At 43.0% G+C, this 19251-nt stretch overlaps 3 protein-coding genes across 4 annotated transcripts; 1 reads left to right on the top strand and 2 right to left on the bottom strand.

The window, feature by feature from the left end:
- Positions 1-148: 148 nt before the first annotated feature.
- Positions 149-5258, bottom strand: cdc34b (cell division cycle 34 homolog (S. cerevisiae) b). Its single transcript, XM_054626140.1, has 5 exons — positions 4239-5258; positions 3608-3694; positions 3364-3461; positions 2137-2271; positions 149-2013 (listed from the first exon to the last, which is right to left on the bottom strand). The coding sequence occupies exons 1-5, from the start codon at positions 4422-4424 to the stop codon at positions 1803-1805; spliced, it is 717 nt and encodes a 238-aa protein (XP_054482115.1). The 5' UTR covers positions 4425-5258; the 3' UTR covers positions 149-1802.
- Positions 5259-5551: 293 nt separating this feature from the next.
- cactin lies at positions 5552-11867 on the top strand. Its single transcript, XM_054626127.1, has 10 exons — positions 5552-5882; positions 7539-8160; positions 8311-8406; positions 8493-8638; positions 8825-8987; positions 9718-9832; positions 9992-10184; positions 10302-10424; positions 10568-10878; positions 11089-11867. Exons 1-10 carry the CDS (start codon positions 5578-5580, stop codon positions 11577-11579), a joined length of 2565 nt encoding a protein of 854 aa, XP_054482102.1. The 5' UTR covers positions 5552-5577; the 3' UTR covers positions 11580-11867.
- Positions 11868-12068: 201 nt separating this feature from the next.
- Positions 12069-18517, bottom strand: sema4e (semaphorin 4e). Of its 2 annotated transcripts, none has more exons than XM_054627321.1 (15): positions 18209-18517; positions 16846-17158; positions 16548-16693; positions 15966-16028; positions 15781-15879; positions 15518-15617; positions 15317-15427; positions 15053-15204; positions 14687-14865; positions 14421-14577; positions 13978-14200; positions 13725-13840; positions 13422-13579; positions 13290-13342; positions 12069-13137 (listed from the first exon to the last, which is right to left on the bottom strand). In XM_054627321.1, the coding sequence occupies exons 2-15, from the start codon at positions 16952-16954 to the stop codon at positions 12473-12475; spliced, it is 2331 nt and encodes a 776-aa protein (XP_054483296.1). In that variant the 5' UTR covers positions 16955-17158; positions 18209-18517; the 3' UTR covers positions 12069-12472. The 2 variants fall into 2 exon arrangements, with proteins under 2 accessions (XP_054483296.1, XP_054483303.1); XM_054627328.1 differs by having other exon boundaries at positions 18301-18517.
- Between the last annotated feature and the right edge of the window lie 734 nt (positions 18518-19251).

Raw genomic sequence — 19251 nt, 5'->3', positions numbered from 1 at the left:
CTGCAGTAAAACAGACAAAGCGGCCCGTTATCAAATATAGATATACAACACAGTCAGAGAAGAATCTTGAAATGTGGAGATTCACCTTTCAAATCTGTCTAATCTGTCTAAGGGTCCAAAATCCAAGCACTGCAATCATTTTTTTTCCCAATAAATCTTTATTTTTCAGTTTAAATAGCCGAAAATAAAAAATAAACACAGGTGAATAAAACAATACAGCAATCATCCATACAGCTACATGTGCATATCAGTTATGGTTCTTGTTGAAGCTGTAAACCAACTCTGAAGACCACCTAAAAGAGTAAAATAGTTGCTTGTATTAAGTGTTTTATCATATGTAATTCATTATCCTGAGAAATTCAGTATGAAGTCCTAATTTGAGTTAATTAAACAATCAAAATTGCTTATGCAAAAATACACAAAAAAACCCATGCACTCTAAAAATGATATAAAAATCAGTCTACTCTCTGCTAACACAGAGCAAAGAAATGACAACAGAAAATGGCGGCCTTGTTCTCTTTCACTTCAGGGGCTGAGAAACTTTTATAATTCTGACCGATACTGCAACAACACTTTTTTTGACAGACATTTTTCCTATAGAAGCATTTTTTGCCAATCAAACCAAATGTCATCACATAAATCATTCCAAGCAAAAGAGTGCAGGCATAATGTCTAACAAAATAAAGAGACTAAAATAACAAAGCCTGCAAGAAAGCAACCAAAGACAAGATTACCACAGTCAGTTTGGGCTTTCTGTTACACTGCTTTACGTCTTTGGCTCCATCAGGCCTCTCAGAGAGCAAACCTGAGGAGAAATACAATTCTGATCAGTAATTAGCTCTGCCCCCTGAATAACTTCCCTACATCACTATTAAATCTGAGCTACTTCATATAACATAACCCCACACTCAAAATGACACAGAAAACACATCCAACAGTAACCAGAAGAAACACAGCAAAAGATAAATTTCTTGTTACCAAAACTGTTCACGAGGATTTGACCCACTGACTCAGCCTGCCAGCCGGTCCTCCAGAAACAAAGTTCTCTGGTATCTCAGTCAACACTAGTCTTTCTTCTCACCGAGCTGAAAACGGATCATGATGAAGGTTTAATGGTCCATCAGTAAAAGGGACAAAAAGCTTCTGATCATGTTCCGGCATGCACAAGAACTTTAGAAACATTGTCCTGTGACATCCAGTCATATCGAAGCTCGACAGATTGTGAAACTTGGAAATGTCTGATTCAATGGATTTGCGGTAGATTGTTCAGAACAAACACAGGCTGCTTGAAGCCCTCAGTCTCCTGTCAAGTCACTGAGAACGACTTCTGGGGAGCAACAGCCAGTTACAATTAGGGAAATAAAGATATGTGAGACACCATAAATGCTGAGTAAAGTTTGGAAGTGTTTGCACCAGTGCAAATATTGCGATGTTAAAAGTGGTATCAACCCCACAATACTATCAACTGTACAGGAGACTGGACAACTCAATAGGATGAAGTAATATTCTCTGAAAGTAAGGTTTTAGGTGATAATTAAAAGGATAATGTCTGTAAAACTCAGGAAACTAGTGACTTTTGTGCTGGTGCAAATTTTACCAGGTCTGACCTTTCCACAACAGTGCATCGATTTTTGCCTCTGAAAATAATTCAGAGAGTCAGGAGAAAACAGCTCTTTTCATTGGTTTAGAAGTGGGAAGCTTCAAATCTTTCTTGGGTGTCGACCAAGACTTTTTCTGCCAACCCAGACAGAAAAAACGGGTAGCGTGTGACAGCTACGGTTGGGATGCAGTTAAAGAGCACGTCACGACTCCTCGTTGCCCGAGTCATCTTCATCGTAGCAGCAGTCGCCGTCCTCGCCATCCACATCGTCGTCGTCATAGTAATAGTCATAGAAGAGGTCGGAGCCTTCGTCGGGGGCCGGGGCGCGTGTGCGGACGCAGTACTCGGCTAGGGTGGTGGGCACCTTCACGCCGTCGCGCTCAGCTTCTGCCTTGGTGGCCAAAACCTGTTTCCTGAAGGAGATAGTAAAAAAAATACATATGACGGCTGACACTTGACAAAAAAGGCTTTTCAAATGTTGTCTAAGCTCTTAACGAGACTTTGGTAAGGGACAATAATAAAGTGCGACTGTTTACCTGATGATCTCTACGTATTCCCGGTCCTTGCCCTTGCTGTCCCTCCATTTGCGGTACATGACGGAGGCGTCCACATTGGCGGGGGAGAAGGTGTTGGGTTCGTTCAGCAGAGAGATCACACTCAGCAAAATTGTCCTGGAAGGGGACACAAAGGTGAGTGACAAGTCCCACTGTTTTACCTAAAATAATATTAGTATAAATAAATGAATTATAATGGTATAAAATGAATAAATAGCAATTTGTCAACATGATATAAACACATGGATTTATATTTGATTACCAAATATGAAGATAATTTTGCCCTCTCCCTCATGTCAGATTAATTGAATATATATATATATCAACTAATAAATGACACCGAACATGAAATCCCCCTTTTTAGCATAAATGAGCAGTATGCAAACATTTAAAGAACTGGTTATAAAACACTTTGATGTAAGTGCACACAGCTATAGGGATATTTTTAAGAGTTTATTAAAGTACAGTTTTAATCAACAATTATAACGTCCCCGATTACAACTGTATTTTAATACATTGTTAGACAGCAACCACCACTTAAGGGTACACATCGGAGGGGCTATAGTGGTTGACAAATACATTTATAACAATTCATTTCCGCTTACAACTAAATTACACTGTGCTAAAGACTATTTACTATTATGTGCTTTAAAGCAATGTATTGCCAGCTAATCAATGAATTAATAAATCATGTCAGATCTAGTGTGAATACTGAAGGAACATACACTCCCTGGACACTTTATTAGGTAAACTTATACTATTCAATGTAATCCTGTTCAAGAACTCTGCAGTAAATATTCTACCTTGATTCATTACATATATAAATGTAAACTAATATCCTATTGTTCCACACAAACAATACATTTCTCTATTGAAAAATAGTACATCATTTCGAAATGTATTTTTATGACAAAATGATTTATAAAGATTTTTGTTGTTGTTGTGACTGGGTTATATTTCAGCTTTTATTTTTAACATAAAATATTGCACAACTAACCTACATACAAAAGGGAGATATCTAATGACAGCGATGGCCAAACTCAGGTCACATTACACATGTGGTACTGAATACCCAGATATGAATCCTGAAGGGACTCCACTGAAGACAAATGTCATGTGATAAGGGTATGAGTCAGGTTGAGAGAAGACAAAGAAGGGAGGTACCCAGAAAAGAGAGACATATGAGAGATACTGAGGGAGAGTGCTAACCGGACATTCTGGGTGGGATTCCACCTCTCTGAAGGCAGCTCTCCGCTCTGCGGGTCGTCCACTGGAGGGTGCAATATAGAAATACACACATCTCCATTCTAAAAAACAGAGAGGAAAGCAACTCCTTTGATTTTGCGAAGCATCATATAACACATGAAAGACATTTGAATTATATGTAACGATAAGGGCACGAGAAGTCATCGGATGTAATGTTATGAAAGAGAATCAGGGTTTGATATGTTACCTCATAGATGTTGGGGTGCCACATCTTGGTGAGGAACCGGAAGGCAGGTGGGGAGTAAGGGTAGTCTATTGGGAACTTGATCCGAGCCTGGGACACACAACAGGTCATTAGATGTGACTGAAAACTGGATTAGTACAATATACACATTTTACTGATTGTCATAGATTGTATTAGGGGCGGCTGTGGCGTAGTGGAGAGCAAGGTAGTACTCCAATCAGAGGGTTGGTGGTTCGATACCTGGCTTCGGATGTGTCCTTGGGCAAGACACTTAAACCCAAGTTGCTCCTGAAGGCTTGCCATCGGTGTGGACTGGATGTTGCATGAATGTTAGTTAGAGTCTGATGGTGGCACCTTGCATGGTAGCCTGTCATCAGTGTGTGAATGGGTGAATGATATGTAATATACTACTGACTGTAAGTCGCTTTGGATAAAAGCGTCTGCTAAATGACTGTAATGTAATGTAATGTATATGGTGCTATCATACAAGTGCAATAATGTCTTTCATGTAGATTATGTGATTTGTACTATTTGAAATATTCATACTGTAAATGCTGTTATTATATGCAGTGTGTGTGTGTTTTAATAACCTGCCAGATGTGCAAACTAGTGGACAATAAAGTGTTATTCTTACCTTAAAATACCCCCCTTCATAGTGGGTGTTTGGGGGCCCGAAGATGGCCACTTCCCAGTTGTACATGTCAGCCTCGTCCACCAGTGTTATCTTGAACCCCTCGACAGGCTCCTCCTGGAGGCTCTTCATCTCCAACATGAGTGCTTTCTGTGAACTGGCTACATGAGTGCGCTCTTGTTGCGCCATCCTGAACTAGGTAGCCTTTTTAAGATTATGTTTGTTTACTGACACTGAAAAACAACAACACTTGCCTGTTTTCGATGTTTGGAGACAATGAACCAGGCCAAACCAACCGGGCTGTATAAGTCAAACAAAGGTTGCGTTGATTTCCCCCCTGATCCAGATGGATTATTCACAAGTGTGATGGATACTTTGGTATTGGTGAGCTGAACAAACCATTGTCTTTAGTTGATCTACCTGGCAGGACATAAGCTGTAAATCTACTGGTAGCTGCTGGCTAATGTAAACTAGCTCACAGGCTCCCGGACGACTTTACCTCGTCGAGATTCGTTTATGATTCCTCCCGAGCCTCAGATGAGAGAATAAAATCACAACTACTGCTCTGAAATGTCAGCAAAACCACAACTCCGACGACGAGTCAGAAACGTAGTTTAAAACGCCCTGACAGAAGAACGGGGGAAGAAGAATGTTGCTGAAATGAGTCTCGTCTCCCCTCAACACTTGCAATGGCCCCCCGGTGTCTTCTGGGACATGTAGTCCACGCCTCACCTGCAAACATTACCTTTAACCGCACAAACAGGGGGGGGAAAGCACACAATGGTGTTTAACACATCTTTACATAAAGACACTTGTATTCAAGGGGAGATTACTTGATATGTCACCATTGTTATTTACTATTGTATTAAGAGCGAATGGAGAAAACTACATTTGTGTGACGTCACGAAAACGCGAATGTTGTTTGTGTTTCTGAAAAGCGGCTTTGACCTAATTTCGCTCTCACGTTATTTTGACAAAATAACATATTTAAACGACGTGTAATTCACTGTAGATCTGCCGTGCACTGTAAATACTGCAATAAGTCCAGTTGTATGTTTTATAATAATGTTTTCGCAATCGCTACTGATGACGTATTAAATATGCGCCATTTTTTTTTTTATAGAAAGGACCCCGTTTTGAATGGCTTCCTGCTGCCTGTTCATAAATATATGTTTAAACCACATTTACCACACAGTTTTCTTGCAGGTATCGAACAGGTGTCTCTTTACTTAATTCAATGATTTACAGACACACAGCGATGCTTTACACCGTGTAAAAACACCAACACGTTTCCCTTGTTACCTCTTATTTACGCGACAGAGTTCCCGTCGGACCCGCGTTGATGGAGCAGTTCGTGATGGGTTCGAAGTCACGACGTCGCTCCGGCTCCAAGTCCAGAAGTCGGAGTCGGGATCGGCGGAACAGATCCAGAGTGAGCAGGTCTCGGTCTCCGGAGGAAAGGAGGGACCGCAGCCGGTCTTTGGATCCGAAGAGAACCGGCCGTGGACGGGGACGATCGGGCAGCAGCTCCCCGGACCGACGTCGGCCTCCACACAGGGACCGTGCGGGATCCAGGAGCGACTCTGAGAGCGAGATGAGGCGAGGGCCGAACCGGGCCAGCAGCAAGGCGAGGGCCCGTTCGTCGAGGTAACCGTGCTGGCTCTCTGGTGCTGGTTAAATGGATTCAACACGTTTACGGCCCGAGTCCACCTGTTATAATGGCGTTTAATTATATTCCTTTATTGGTCCACATGGGGGAAAGTCAAGTGTTGCAGCAGCTCAACTACACAGACACAGACAATAAATACACATACTATACAACTACACAGACAATAAATACACATACTATACAACTACACAGACAATAAATACACATACTATACAACTACACAGACAATACACATACATACAACTACACAGACAATAAATACACATACTATACAACTACACAGACAATAAATACACATACTATACAACTACACAGACAATAAATACACATACTATACAACTACACAGACAATAACTACACATACTATACAACAACAGACAATAAATACACAACTAAATACACATACAATAAATACAACTACAACTACACAACAATAAATACACATACTATACAACTACACAGACAATAAATACACATACTATACAACTACACAGACAATAAATACACATACTATACAACTACACAGACAATAAATACACATACTATACTATACAACTACACAGACAATAAATACACATACTATACAACTACACAGACAATAAATACACATACTATACAACTACACAGACAATAAATACACATACTATACAACTACACAGACAATAAATACACATACTATACAACTACACAGACAATAAATACACATACTATACAACAAAATAAAGATAGCGTAGTTTAACAGTAAACCACGAGTTAACAACAAAATAAAGATAGCGTAGTTTAACAGTAAACCACGAGTTAACGGGGTTGAATACACCTGAATATCAATGCTCGTGTTATTCCGCGAATTTTTTAAAATACACACAGAGCAATTAAAATAAACCCGAGCACGATTATGGTACTTTAAGAATTGTGCCAATCAACAGGCTTACTATTTACACCTTTCCATAGCCCAAGCACTCCAACATGCTGACATACCATCCTGCCATTCAGTTGTATTTATTTCCCCCTAGTTAATCCTCTCAATATCAATCAATACTAGTATCAATACTGCGAATATATTTAAAACAATCAATAAGCGATTAAAACATATAAAACAGATGTATTAAACACAGCTTGTCGATCAAATTTAATGGTTTGCAGAGTTCAAATTGAAAAGCCTGTTGCCCGGTTTGTTCCTCTGTGGACCTAAATAACTGACTCCATAATACTGATGGTTGATCTTGAACGCCTCATTTTCGTCTGCAAGGAGAAGGTCATCATATACAGTGATGACTTTCCTGTTTACAGATGCCTTTGCTGTGCTTATTGCACCTAAACCAGCAACCATGTTTGCTTAAGTCACTTCCGTTGTAGGCAATGATCCAGTCAAACGCATACAAATGTATGTAAACAAGAAGAATTTCTTGTAGTTATTAACCCTATCACTAATGTTCAAGCTGTTTCTGGGGCATCCAGATCTAGTTTTTAGAGGGTTAAGGGTTAACCTATCAACTCAAAATGATTCTGCCACAAACTAAATACCCCACAGCTCATACCTACTCGATCATTCTGGCTGAAGAGCAAAGAACACACGTATACATTTAATCCCCATCCAGGAGTAAAAATGTACTAAATCTCCTTTTCTGTCTCAGTTCTGAATCAGGTGATCCCAAAGGGAGGAGACAGAGAAAGGAAATGGAGAACCGAAGAGGAACATCTCGAGATAGGAGGAGGGAAAAGTCCCAGTCCAGATCTGACTCCCATGATGGAAGCAGCGACACAGAAAGGAGAAGGCGAAGAAGCCCTGACAGAGGGAGTCCAACCAGAGACAGACCGGGGAGGGAACGAGACAGAGATGGAGAGAGGTGGAAGAGCAGCAGCAGAGACATGGGGAAAAAAGGAAGCAGGGACAAAAGCCTAGAGCACAAGAAGAGGAGTGAAGACCGGGAGCAAGGGAGGAGCGAGAGAAGCGGAGAGAGGGCCGACAGAGATAGAGGGAGGCAGCGCTCCAGCTCACCCGAGTCGTCTGATAGCTCAGGGTCTGACCATGGGGGCCGTGTGGTCAGAGAAAAGGAGGACAAGAAAAAACAGAGGGAGATGTTGAAAGCGCTGGAGACACCGGAGGAGAAGAGGGCCAGGAGACTGGCGAAGAAGGAGACAAAGGAGAAGAAAAGGAGAGAGAAGATGGGCTGGAGTGAAGAGTACATGGGATACACCAACGCAGACAATCCCTTTGGTGACAACAACTTATTGGGCACATTCAAATGGCAGAAGGTGAGTGGGGGAGCATTTGATGAGTTGTTATTGTAAATTGTATTTAAAAATTTGTATGCCGCCTCATAATTTTTTGGAAAGTTCTCTATCGTGTCTCTGAGTATTGTACCTCAAACAATAATCTCTTGTTTTGTGTGTATTTTTTTTCAGGCGTTGGATAAGAAAGGCATCGGCCATCTGGGAGAAAAAGATCTTAAAGACAGGAACAAATGTATTCAAGAGGAGAATCGCAGAGAGCTGCAGAAGGTATGAGTGGTATTTTGTGGCACTATAATGTTAAAGAGTTATGACAAACAGCCCCTTCATTAATCATGCTAACGTTGTGTATGTAGGTAAAACAGTTGCGTCTGGAGAGGGAGCGGGAAAAGGCCATGAGAGAGACGGAGCTGGAGATGCTTCAGAGAGAAAAGGAGGCAGAGCATTTCAAGACCTGGGCTGAACAGGAGGACAACTTCCATCTGCATCAGGCCAAACTGAGGTGAGTGTGCATCAACAATTGCTGTATATCTTCTTTTCACCTCACAGAGGATTTCTGTTGCTGTTCTGTTTTCTTGCACAATTCCAGTCAAGTTTCAGGCTCCCACAAGGGTCCCTTAATAAATACAGTGTATGTACTGTCTCACAGTATAGTGTGTATTGTGTGTGTGTGTGTGTGTGTGTCCAGGTCAAAGATCCGAATCCGTGATGGTCGAGCCAAGCCTATTGACCTGCTGGCGAAGTACATCAGTGCAGAAGATGACGATCTAGCTGTAGAAATGCACGAGCCGTATACCTTTCTCAACGGGCTGACGGTCACCGACATGGACGACCTGCTGGAAGACATTAAGGTATGAGGTCATGTGTACATTGAAGTGTAAAATACATTCTTAAAATATCTCTAAACACACAGGATCGCTTTTATAGGGGAAATATAGTAATGTAGCCACAAGAAGTGGTGCGCCTTAAAATTCTAGACTCTTTTTACTCTTGTAAAATGTCCAGTTAAGTCACATGAAACGTCATGTTCTAATAAACAAACTCCAAATTGTGATTAGTATTACATCACTTTCTTAGCAGATGGTCAACCTGCTGTCTGAATAGGTCTGGTCTAGTTTAGGTTTGAAACATTAACATTAATTGTGCAAGTTATAGCCATTATATGCAGAATTTGTATGTGATCAAAGAGTCATTCATATGATTCTGGTGGAACTGTTACTATTTGTAGAAAAACTAGACAATCCCACTGACGGTCGGTGTTGCTTTCAACAGATTCATCTTCCTTCCCTGAGTTAGATCTGTCTGCCGTTGTCTTTTTCTATACACTTTACAGATGTCTCACTCTGACATTTCTGGGTTAAATTTCACTTATTCATTTAGGCAGGAAATTGGTGAACAATATTGTTGTGCCAGAACAAAATATGTTACAATGCAGTGGAATGCAGACACATCGTTGATTTTGAATGATCACCCAGCCCAAAGAGTAAACTAAACATGTGTTAACAGGTGCTTAACAACTATTTTTATTCTTCAAAAGAGCCCCATCTGTATGTGGTTAACTGAGTGTTGTTGTGCTGCTAGGTGTACATGGAGTTGGAGCAAGGGAAGAACGTGGACTTCTGGAGAGACATGACGACCATCACTGAGGACGAGATCAGCAAACTGAGAAAACTGGAGGCTTCTGGGAAAGGGCCAGGTACGTCATTTTACTTGCTTTGTTTTTACATGTGAAGTTACTATTGCACCAGTGCTCCTCTGACTAATAACTCAACTTGTAGCTGTCTCTGAACTTTGAGTGCCACATGTTCAATCACATTTTTCCCCTTTTATCTTCAATGGAATCTTTTCAATTCAGGTGATCGTCGTGAGGGCATCAACACAGCTGTGAGCATTGATGTGCAGACAGTGTTCAAAGGAAAGACATACAGCCAGCTGCAGGCGCTGCACCTCAACATTGAGACAAAGATTCGGGCCGGAGGATCCAATCTTGATATCGGTTACTGGGAGAGTCTGCTGCAGCAAGTTAGAGTCTACATGGGCAGGGCAAGGTACGAATGTGGGGGAACCCTTATTATGTTTATGTTGTTATCATTTGTATTACAAGTTCACCAGATGGCTTGTAGACGATGGAGAAGTGTGTGTTAAATTACAATTTTATGTCCCAGGTTGAGAGAGAGACATCAAGATGTGCTGCGTCAGAAGCTGTTCAAGCTGAAACAGGAACAAGGAGTGGAAAGTGAACCTTTGTTCCCCATCATCAAAGAGGAGCAGAGGAGTGAGGATGACGAGTAAGTTGCCAAAGAAACAACACAAGACACATCCTGTATTCTCAGTCAGTTACTTTGCATACTGTCAGTCGACGGTGACCTGAGGTTCAAATTTCACTTGAAAATGTGTCAATTCTCACTAATGTGTTTCTAAAAAAAAAAAGGGAGACCACAAGAAATAAGAACAGAGAAACCGAAGAGGAGGGGGCAGGACCATCAACATCCACAGCGGGAAACCAAGACGAGGACGGAGGAGACAACGGTGACAAGAAGAACGAAGAGAAAGGAGGCGAGGTGGTGGAGGCTGTGCTGACGGAGGAGGATCTGATCCAGCAGAGTCAGGCGGAGTACGACTCTGGTCGCTACAGCCCAACGCTGCTCACATCCTCCGAGCTACCGCTGGAAACGCACACGATCACACCGGAAGAGGACACGCACAGGCTGCAGTTGGCACGCACACAGCTACAAGTCACAGGTATGAGGTTATTAACACCCACAGAAAGAAACGCATTAAAAGCTTCAAAATCTGACTCACAAATTAAGAAAACTAGTCCCTGTAAATTATGAAAAATACAGTATTTTCTAAACCAAAACATTAGAGGAATGGGTTTTTAAAGCATGTGATGTAGTATGTATTGTTTCTACCCCAACTCACCCACTGTTGCCTCTTTAACCTCTCCATCAGGAGATGCCAGCGAGAGCGCCGAGGACGCCTTCGTACGTCGCGCCAAAGAGGGCATGGGCAACGACGAGGCCCAGTTCAGCGTGGAGTTACCCGTCACTGGGAAGATGTACCTATGGGCGGACAAGTACCGTCCCAGGAAACCCCGCTTCTTCAACAGGGTCCACACGGGCTTCGAGTGGAACAAATACAATCAGACCCATTACGACTTCGACAACCCTCCACCCAAGATTGTCCAGGGTTACAAGTTCAACATCTTCTACCCGGACCTGATCGACAAGCGCTCCACCCCGCAGTACTTCCTCGAGCCCAGTCTCGACAACAAGGACTTCGGGATCTTGAGGTTCCACGCTGGCCCTCCGTACGAGGACATTGCATTTAAGATTGTAAACAGGGAGTGGGAGTACTCCCACCGACATGGCTTCCGCTGTCAGTTCGCCAACGGTATCTTCCAGCTGTGGTTCCACTTCAAGAGGTACCGCTACAGGAGATAGAGGCCCCGGACCAGGATGGACCAAAACCGCAGTAGGAGGGTTTTAACCATACATTATATGGCCTGTACAGTCAATGTACTTTGTTCTATTGTTTTTAGCTGCTTTAACAGCAAAATGCAGTTTGTTAAAGCCAGAAATAGTTCTGTACTGTTGTCTGAAGAAGTAATTTGTAATGTAGTCTGAAAGTTACACATTAAAGATTTTTTCCCCCCTTTTTACTCTTTGCAAATTTCCACTGGTTGATGTATTTTTGTTGTGGACACCAATTTAAATACATGTCATTTTAGAATTAAAACTTTAAACATCTGAAACTTGGTCTGTCTTCAGAAAGAGAATGGATCACATACAAGAAGACAAAGATAATTCATAACAGCAGGTATCTTCCGCATCGGTTCTTCACATTCTTGGCAAGTCCCCTCTTGTTGAAAACTAGTAAACCCTATTGGCCATATATAGATACACTGAAACAACTCAAGAACAGTAGAAAAGGTTTAATACAATAAAACAAAATCTTGGCAGCTAGTGGTTAGAAAATTAAATGGCTCATTTTCAGTTATTTTACATTTCCCTGTAAAATTCATACCGATCTTTACAAGATATTTCAAATCAATAATGGGATTTTAAAAATTAGTAGGAAGCTAAAACACTTTAATGAAAGCACAATTGTAAAACATCAAAAAGTAAAGCCAGTCTCTCGTATTTAAACCAAAGTCTTAGAGAATCTTTTGGTGTCTCAAAGTTTCAACCACTTGGAATGTTTTTATTCTCTCATTGAGATTTCAAGTCAAACATTAGAGCTGAACTGATGAATCCAACAGTTCTGCCCAGAAACAAATGGTTTGACTCATGCGGCCCTGAATGGGAAACTGAAATAAGGAAAGCGCTTGTCAGTTTCAAATTTCTGACTCGTCATCAATGAACTGGAAAGATGGAAGCGTAACTTTTTGGCCGTCACTCTCCTCTTCAGCCGCACTGAAAGCCACCTCCCCTCCCGTGTGGTTGCTGCTATGGCCGTTGTTTGCTCCCGACACCAGGGGCTTGTCCTCTGCCGCTGCTGACCTCACTGCATCCTGGTTGGCGTCCAGACCACCCTGCTCATGGTTCTCCTGGGATTGCTCTTTATTCTTCTTTGCACAGTTCCAGGGCAGCGGTATGTGGCCTTTGTAAAAGTTCCAAGCCAAAAGGGCAAGAAGAGAAACTACAAGGAGCACGACCACGGCCTGCAGTCCAGCCACAGAGGGGCCGTCCATCTGAGCCCAAGGAAGAATCGCATTCCTGTCGCCAGATCCTGGAGCCACTCTAACCTGGTACTCAGCCACAGTAGTTGTAAACAAGCCAGCTTTGGAGTGCTCGGCGGTCAGGCAGCTGTACCGACCGGTGTCAGAGTCTGTGGCGTTGAGGATAAGCAGTCCGTCTCGTAGAAGCTGAAGGCGAGTAGATGGCGTCAGAGGGCTGCCGTCCTGCTCCCAACTGGTTTTTGCCATGTTGGAAGGTGATGGGCATCGAAGCTTCAGGTTTCCCCCAGGCCAGATGGACTGATTCATCGGCTTCACAGGGTCTGAAACAAAACAGACGTCCTTGTTTTGATTTTTAACAACCCACCATCAACCGCAAATACGTTTCTTTTATGTTTAAGGAGTGAGAAATGATGCAAACCCTGCCAGGTTCAGTTTTTATTACTTCTTTAGGAGATAATGTGCACTAACTCACCAGCTCCTGGGCAGAGAGAGGCATTTCCCTCTTTCACACTTTGGATTAGTCCTCTAAAGCAAAAGATGAAATAATTGAAATTGAGTTTGGGTAGAAACAATGTCAGCACTTGCTCTTAAGACAGCTGCTTACCTAAGTGAATTAGAAAGGAGAACACATTCCTGAACAACTATGTCCCAGCCGCAGTATGGGTCTCTGGCTAGAACACAGTCCATACAGCATAATGACCTCCCACAGGTGGCCAGTGGTATCTGTGCTGCTCCGTAGTCTGAGCCTGCATAGAGCTGACCCTGTACACAAGGGTTTCATCACACACAAACACCGAGCAAAGACAATGATGCAGGTGCTTTACTGTAATATACAATGAACACACACTTGAATAGTCATTTAAAAGTTATGCGCAATGCTTTAGGCTGCGACAGGGCTTTAAATTACCGTGACATTGGAAAATTTCAAAATCTTGATTGGCTCTGGGGGCTGGAAGAGCTGCACTTCCTCTATGATGAACATCTCTCCATTGTAGTTCACCGCTTTCAGCATCGTGCCTTCCTCTTTAGGTTAAAAAAAAAAAAAAAAAGGCACATTTACATGTCGACACATATTGTCTGACGCTCACCACTGATGTAATCAAAAGCAGCAAAGTGAAATATATACAGGAAGTGGCACTGAGCTGTACTGATACACAAACCTGTGCCGATGAACATCACAGAGTACTTCTCTCCATCTGCTGCCTGCACTTGGTTGACTATGATGCGTGTGAATGTGGCTCCCCTTCGCACCAGAAGAGGCTTCTCTCCTATTGGCTGGATAGCTTGGTCCATGAGGGGCCTATCTTTGATAAATTGAAGGGTCCGGTCTGGGAGGTCCAGGGTCTGATTTATGCCCGCTTTACGAGCCGCATTGTCTATACACTGGCGAGGGAAGAGGTGAAGGAAAGAGAAAAGAAATAACAACAGTGTCGGACTACAAAAGGAATCAGTTTTCTGCTGGGACACTCGTGAATACCCAACCCCCATCCAAAATAAAAAAAGAGTTGCTTTAGGAGTTTTGCCTTTGTTTCTAACCCCCCCCCCCCACACACACACACACACACACACACACACACACACATTGAATAGTGGGCAGACTCACAGCTCCGGGCCGAGGGACAGGGACATCTCCGCTGTACATCACCCACTTAACAAAAGAGGTTTCTACGGGGACGGGAGTCTTGTACTTCCCCTCCGCAAACACTTTGCTGATGTCAGACACGCGGTACGCACACACCGCCGACAGGTCTGATGTGTCCCTGTAACACACAGAAAATGTGAGCCAAATGGTGTGTGCCAAAGACCATTAATGAGAAAGAGAGCCTGCTCCCTCAAACACGACAAACACGTTTGTCAATTTGAACATACGACTGTGATCTGAAGATGGCGTAGAACAGACAGTCCTTCCAGGGCTGCTGTGGGTCACACAAGCGGTAAGTGTCCTGGATAATGTACGGCAGCTGAGACTCCAGCACTGGACAGTCCATTCTGGCCTTCAGGAAGGATGTCCATTTCTTCTGCAAGGTCCTCTGGCCTCCAAGATCACCCTGGGAGAAAACAAATGCCACAATGCCACAGTGAGCAGTGGAAAAACACGCAGACAAACGGGATGCACAATCAGGCATAGGAAAGGGCGGAATGAGCACAACTGAGGAAGTGCTGTTTATATGTTATTGTTGTTTTGGGAAATGGAGCTGCTGCAAATAGGTGCGTGCAGGATACACTCTTCTTCACCTTGCAGACACGGGCCACGCGGGAAACCACCAGTTTGTTGAAGCAGTCGCACTCCACAGCTGTCTCGCTGAAGAACAGGTAAACCTTGTCATCATCTCCCTCCTCACTCATATAACTCTCTGGCATCTGAGTCATGGAAACAAAGTTGGGCTCTGGCATAGAGAAAGAGAAAAACATAAACAGTTTACCTAAGTTCAGAGAAAGTAAAGCCCTGGCATAATCTCACCGTGGCATCTTACAAAAAACTCATCTATCGCGTCTTACCGTGAAGCCAGGAGCTCTTGAACTCAGTGCGTATGGAGACCGGAGAGCTGCGCATCAGGACGGGTTCAGAGCCCAGAAAGTTCATTGAAGTGGCTGAGTATAGGTTGTTTTCTGTAAAAAAGACATGCGAGTGGACGCAGAGATTAAAATTGTCAGCTGTTTTTTCTTCAATGTCTTATCTGTTGTATAATTGCTACTCACCAACCATGATGGAGGCATATCTCTGGAATGGATCAAAAGGACACTTCCCTTTGCCATCCTCTGCTTTCTTCTCAAGAGTCAGCTTTCCATTTGTGTAGGACTGCAAAGACAAACACGAGGCACTGAAACTCCCAAAGTCTGTATATGTTACAGTTATTTTACATACGCTATGATTTTGATGTAATAAACTATACAGCATCAATTTATACAGTATGGAATATGAAGTGAGCTAAATGAGCACCTCGGCTCTGAATTTGTCTCACCATGTAATCACACTCAGGATCAAAAGCATTGGTTCCACACACATACATCCGGTTATCCTCCGTCTGATGCAGGATCCTGATATAGTTCTTGCACTCAGTCTGTAAATACATTTTAAAAAGGAAATGACTACATCTACTCAATATGCAATACATTTTAAATAGCAAAAGTCAAAAAAGGGACCCACCTCTGGATTCTTTCCTTTGTTTCTACACTCATCTTTTTGCCGTTGGGTCACTTCCCATTTTACCTAAAAGAGTGAAAAACAAATTTAGTTCTGAAATGTTTCTGTTTTCCATGTTCCATGTTTTTCTGTGTATCTATAGCCATATACCATGCCTTTATTTTACGGTTGACATTGTAGAGACAGAGACAGGAGAAGTGGCGGAGAGAGACAGTTATGGAATGCCACAAAGGCAGCCGAAGCAACACCTCTAACCATTTATACCCTTTACTGTGAAATCAATGCAGTTGTTAGGATGATATGTGTGTAACGAGCAGGTAAAAATGTCCTTGCAAATGTAACTGAAGTGGAGGTGTAACAGCTGGAGTCAGAAAACAACTTACTTAGTATGTGTTGATTGAATTGTGTAAAAGGTCTTAAAACACAGTGCAAAGCTGTTTGTCTGACAAGGCTGGCAGGCAGGCAGCCTGGCACAACACAAAAGTTTGCTCTTAAAGATTTCTTAGCCCTGGGCCAAGAAATTCGAATTGCGTTAAATTGCATTAGAGTTGGCCTTATCTACATTGTTAACATTCGTTCTCTTACTGAAGCAAGTTTCTTGGAGATGTCCTTGAGGTCAAGAGCATACACTGCCTCCCTGGCGCCCAGCAATAGCAGGTCCAGATCTTCTCTCAACAGCATGGTGGAGTAGTTGAACACTCCCTCCTCATGAAACAGGTGTGCGTTGTCCCCTGCAGACAGAAGATGAATAATTAACTCAGCTACCACCAGTGATAAAACCCTGTGTCCCAATGTTCCAGCCCAACCTTAGTAAAACCATATGAGCCAACACAAGCTGACACATTGTGAGCCGAGGATACACAAGACAGATTTCAACACTCACTATGGTAAGGCACAGATCTACGGGGGACACAGTCCAGTGGTGTGTCTTCTTCCAGCGTCCAAGCCAGGGGCAGCAGCCAAAAGACACAGAGGGGCAGCAGCGGATGCATGGCTCTTTTGTTCGAACTAAGAGGAATTTAGGCTTTATTGTTTCCTCAACAGTTACTCATACAGGGGCAAAGACAGCGAGGGGCATCTATGACGTGATGAGGTCTGTTCTGAGTGAAGGGCACGGGCCCCTTTACTGGCCCCGCTCAGCAGGCTGCCCATGGTGAGATGGATGGCACAGACCAAAGAAACGAGGCCGATGAGGGCTGAAAGACACAGAATGTATGAATATCACAATCTATTCACCTGACGTGAGACGCAACAGAAAAGAGACTTTAAATATGTATAGTAAAAACACACTGCAAATACGGGAAGAGAAACATTTAATTTGTTTAAAACAAAAGCGGAAAAAAAGCCAAACAAAAGAGTAGAGGAATAGCCAGAAAGAGCAGAGTGAGCTAAAGTCAGTGCGGCAGTAATTCTGTCAGTGCCATAGTGATGTTAATGCAGGGCCATGAAAGGCATTCAGCAGGGTGCAGGGATGTCCACTTCAGCTCTCCTGCAGCACCAAACACAGGCACACAGTGAGGGATTCACACAGAGAGTAAAGGCTGGTGCAGATGAGACAGGGAGCTCTTGCACCAATTCTTTCTGCAAGTGAAGTTTCACACACACCGACAGGAAACACGATGGTTTGAGTCATCATTACCACTAAACCCAGTTGAGTCTACCAACAGAGCAACAATTAGACAGGGTTTGTTTCTCCTTTAATTACAGTAACAGCTGCTGTTTTCTAGGATTTGTGCAGCAGTGACTGCAGCCTGCTCGGTGGGTGTGTACATCAGGTGTTTCTTTCCCAAGAGAGGTGATGAGCTGCGGCATGTCAGAGAATGCAGCTCCCTGATAACATGTTCACATATTTGGCCCTGGGGCCAAAGCCAGCTACACTCAACGCCTTGTCTGCACACACACACACACACACACACACACACACACACACACACACACACACACACACACACACACACACACACACACACACAGCAAGAACGAACGCTTCAGGCGTTAAAGTTAGTTTAACATCAGTTGAGTCAAAAATGCAACTTAGAGCAATTTAAGTGAGTATTTTTTAAAGTTTATTACTGTTAAATGTGGGGGTTTAAAGTCAGTTTTAGAAGCTGTAATAGCACTTTAAGCTCAAATTTCCACAAAAGCTCTCTCTCTCACACACACACACACACACACACACACACACACACACACACACACACACACACACACACACACACACAAGTAATGCAAAGGTGATCTCTTACCTGCGCACTGACACGCCCAAGACTTCCATGAACAGAATAATCACAACACCTGTTTAAAAGCGTGGTTTCCTGAACGCAAAGCTTTTCATTACCGAGCAGGTTGCTGGTGGAGATCCTCTCCTGAGATGAATAACCGCTTGAAGAGTGTGTATTGTCCCTCACACGACGGTGGCTGAGACCTGTGACTTCCTTTAAGGTTGGAAAGGTTGGTTTCTATTCCTCTGAGCTCAGACCGAGGAGGAGTTTATGTGAAACAGCCCAGTCCTCTCAAAGCCACAGCAGTGCTCCGTTACTGAGGGGACACTCTGCGCTCGCATCCCGCGGTGAGAGAGGAGAGAGAGGAGAGAGAGAGGGGGGATCTGAACGGCTGGCTGCTCCGATTGGCCCCACAGGTTGTTTTTGGTACTCCCCCCCCCTTCAGAGGGCCGTCGGTGATTCAATATGGTGGAGGTGGAAGGTACAAGCAGCTGGGGGTGTTTCTTTACTGGTGCATTTACAAACAGGAGTCAGGACTGAGGTGACCTGGTGGTGTGTTGTGGGAGTTGCCTGTCCTGCATGGTGTCTCATCAATAGGGTGGATTAGATATATATTGTTGCACCTGCAGAGGGATGTGTATTATTAAAATAGCTTCATGTTTTTCCACGGCAAATGATTTCTAGCTGCTAATCATCAGTCAGCTCCTTATGACAGTATAAAACATATTTTCAACTTCAATATTTCTTTTATTTTGCTTTTATTTATTCATTTTTCATTATAGGGTTGATAAATGCATTTATTCTTTTTAATCAAATATGCATGTCTTTAGAACTGAATTGTCAAATGATCAACTGAACCGGCATAAATTACATTACATTACATTACAGTCATTTAGCAGACGCTTTTATCCAAAGAGACTTACAATCAGTGTATTCAACATAGGTATTCAAGAGAACTACTAGTCACTAGAAGTCATAAGTGCATCTCCTTTCTTAAACAAGCATCTTAAAGCATAAACCAGAGCAAAAGTATAGTGCAGAGGCAGATTACTACGAAAACAATAATT

Source organism: Anoplopoma fimbria, chromosome 3 (assembly GCF_027596085.1).
Source record: "Anoplopoma fimbria isolate UVic2021 breed Golden Eagle Sablefish chromosome 3, Afim_UVic_2022, whole genome shotgun sequence".
NCBI classification, from domain to species: domain Eukaryota; kingdom Metazoa; phylum Chordata; class Actinopteri; order Perciformes; family Anoplopomatidae; genus Anoplopoma; species Anoplopoma fimbria.
The sequence above is the reverse complement of the archived record's forward strand: the minus strand, read 5'-3'. Positions and strand labels throughout refer to the sequence as shown.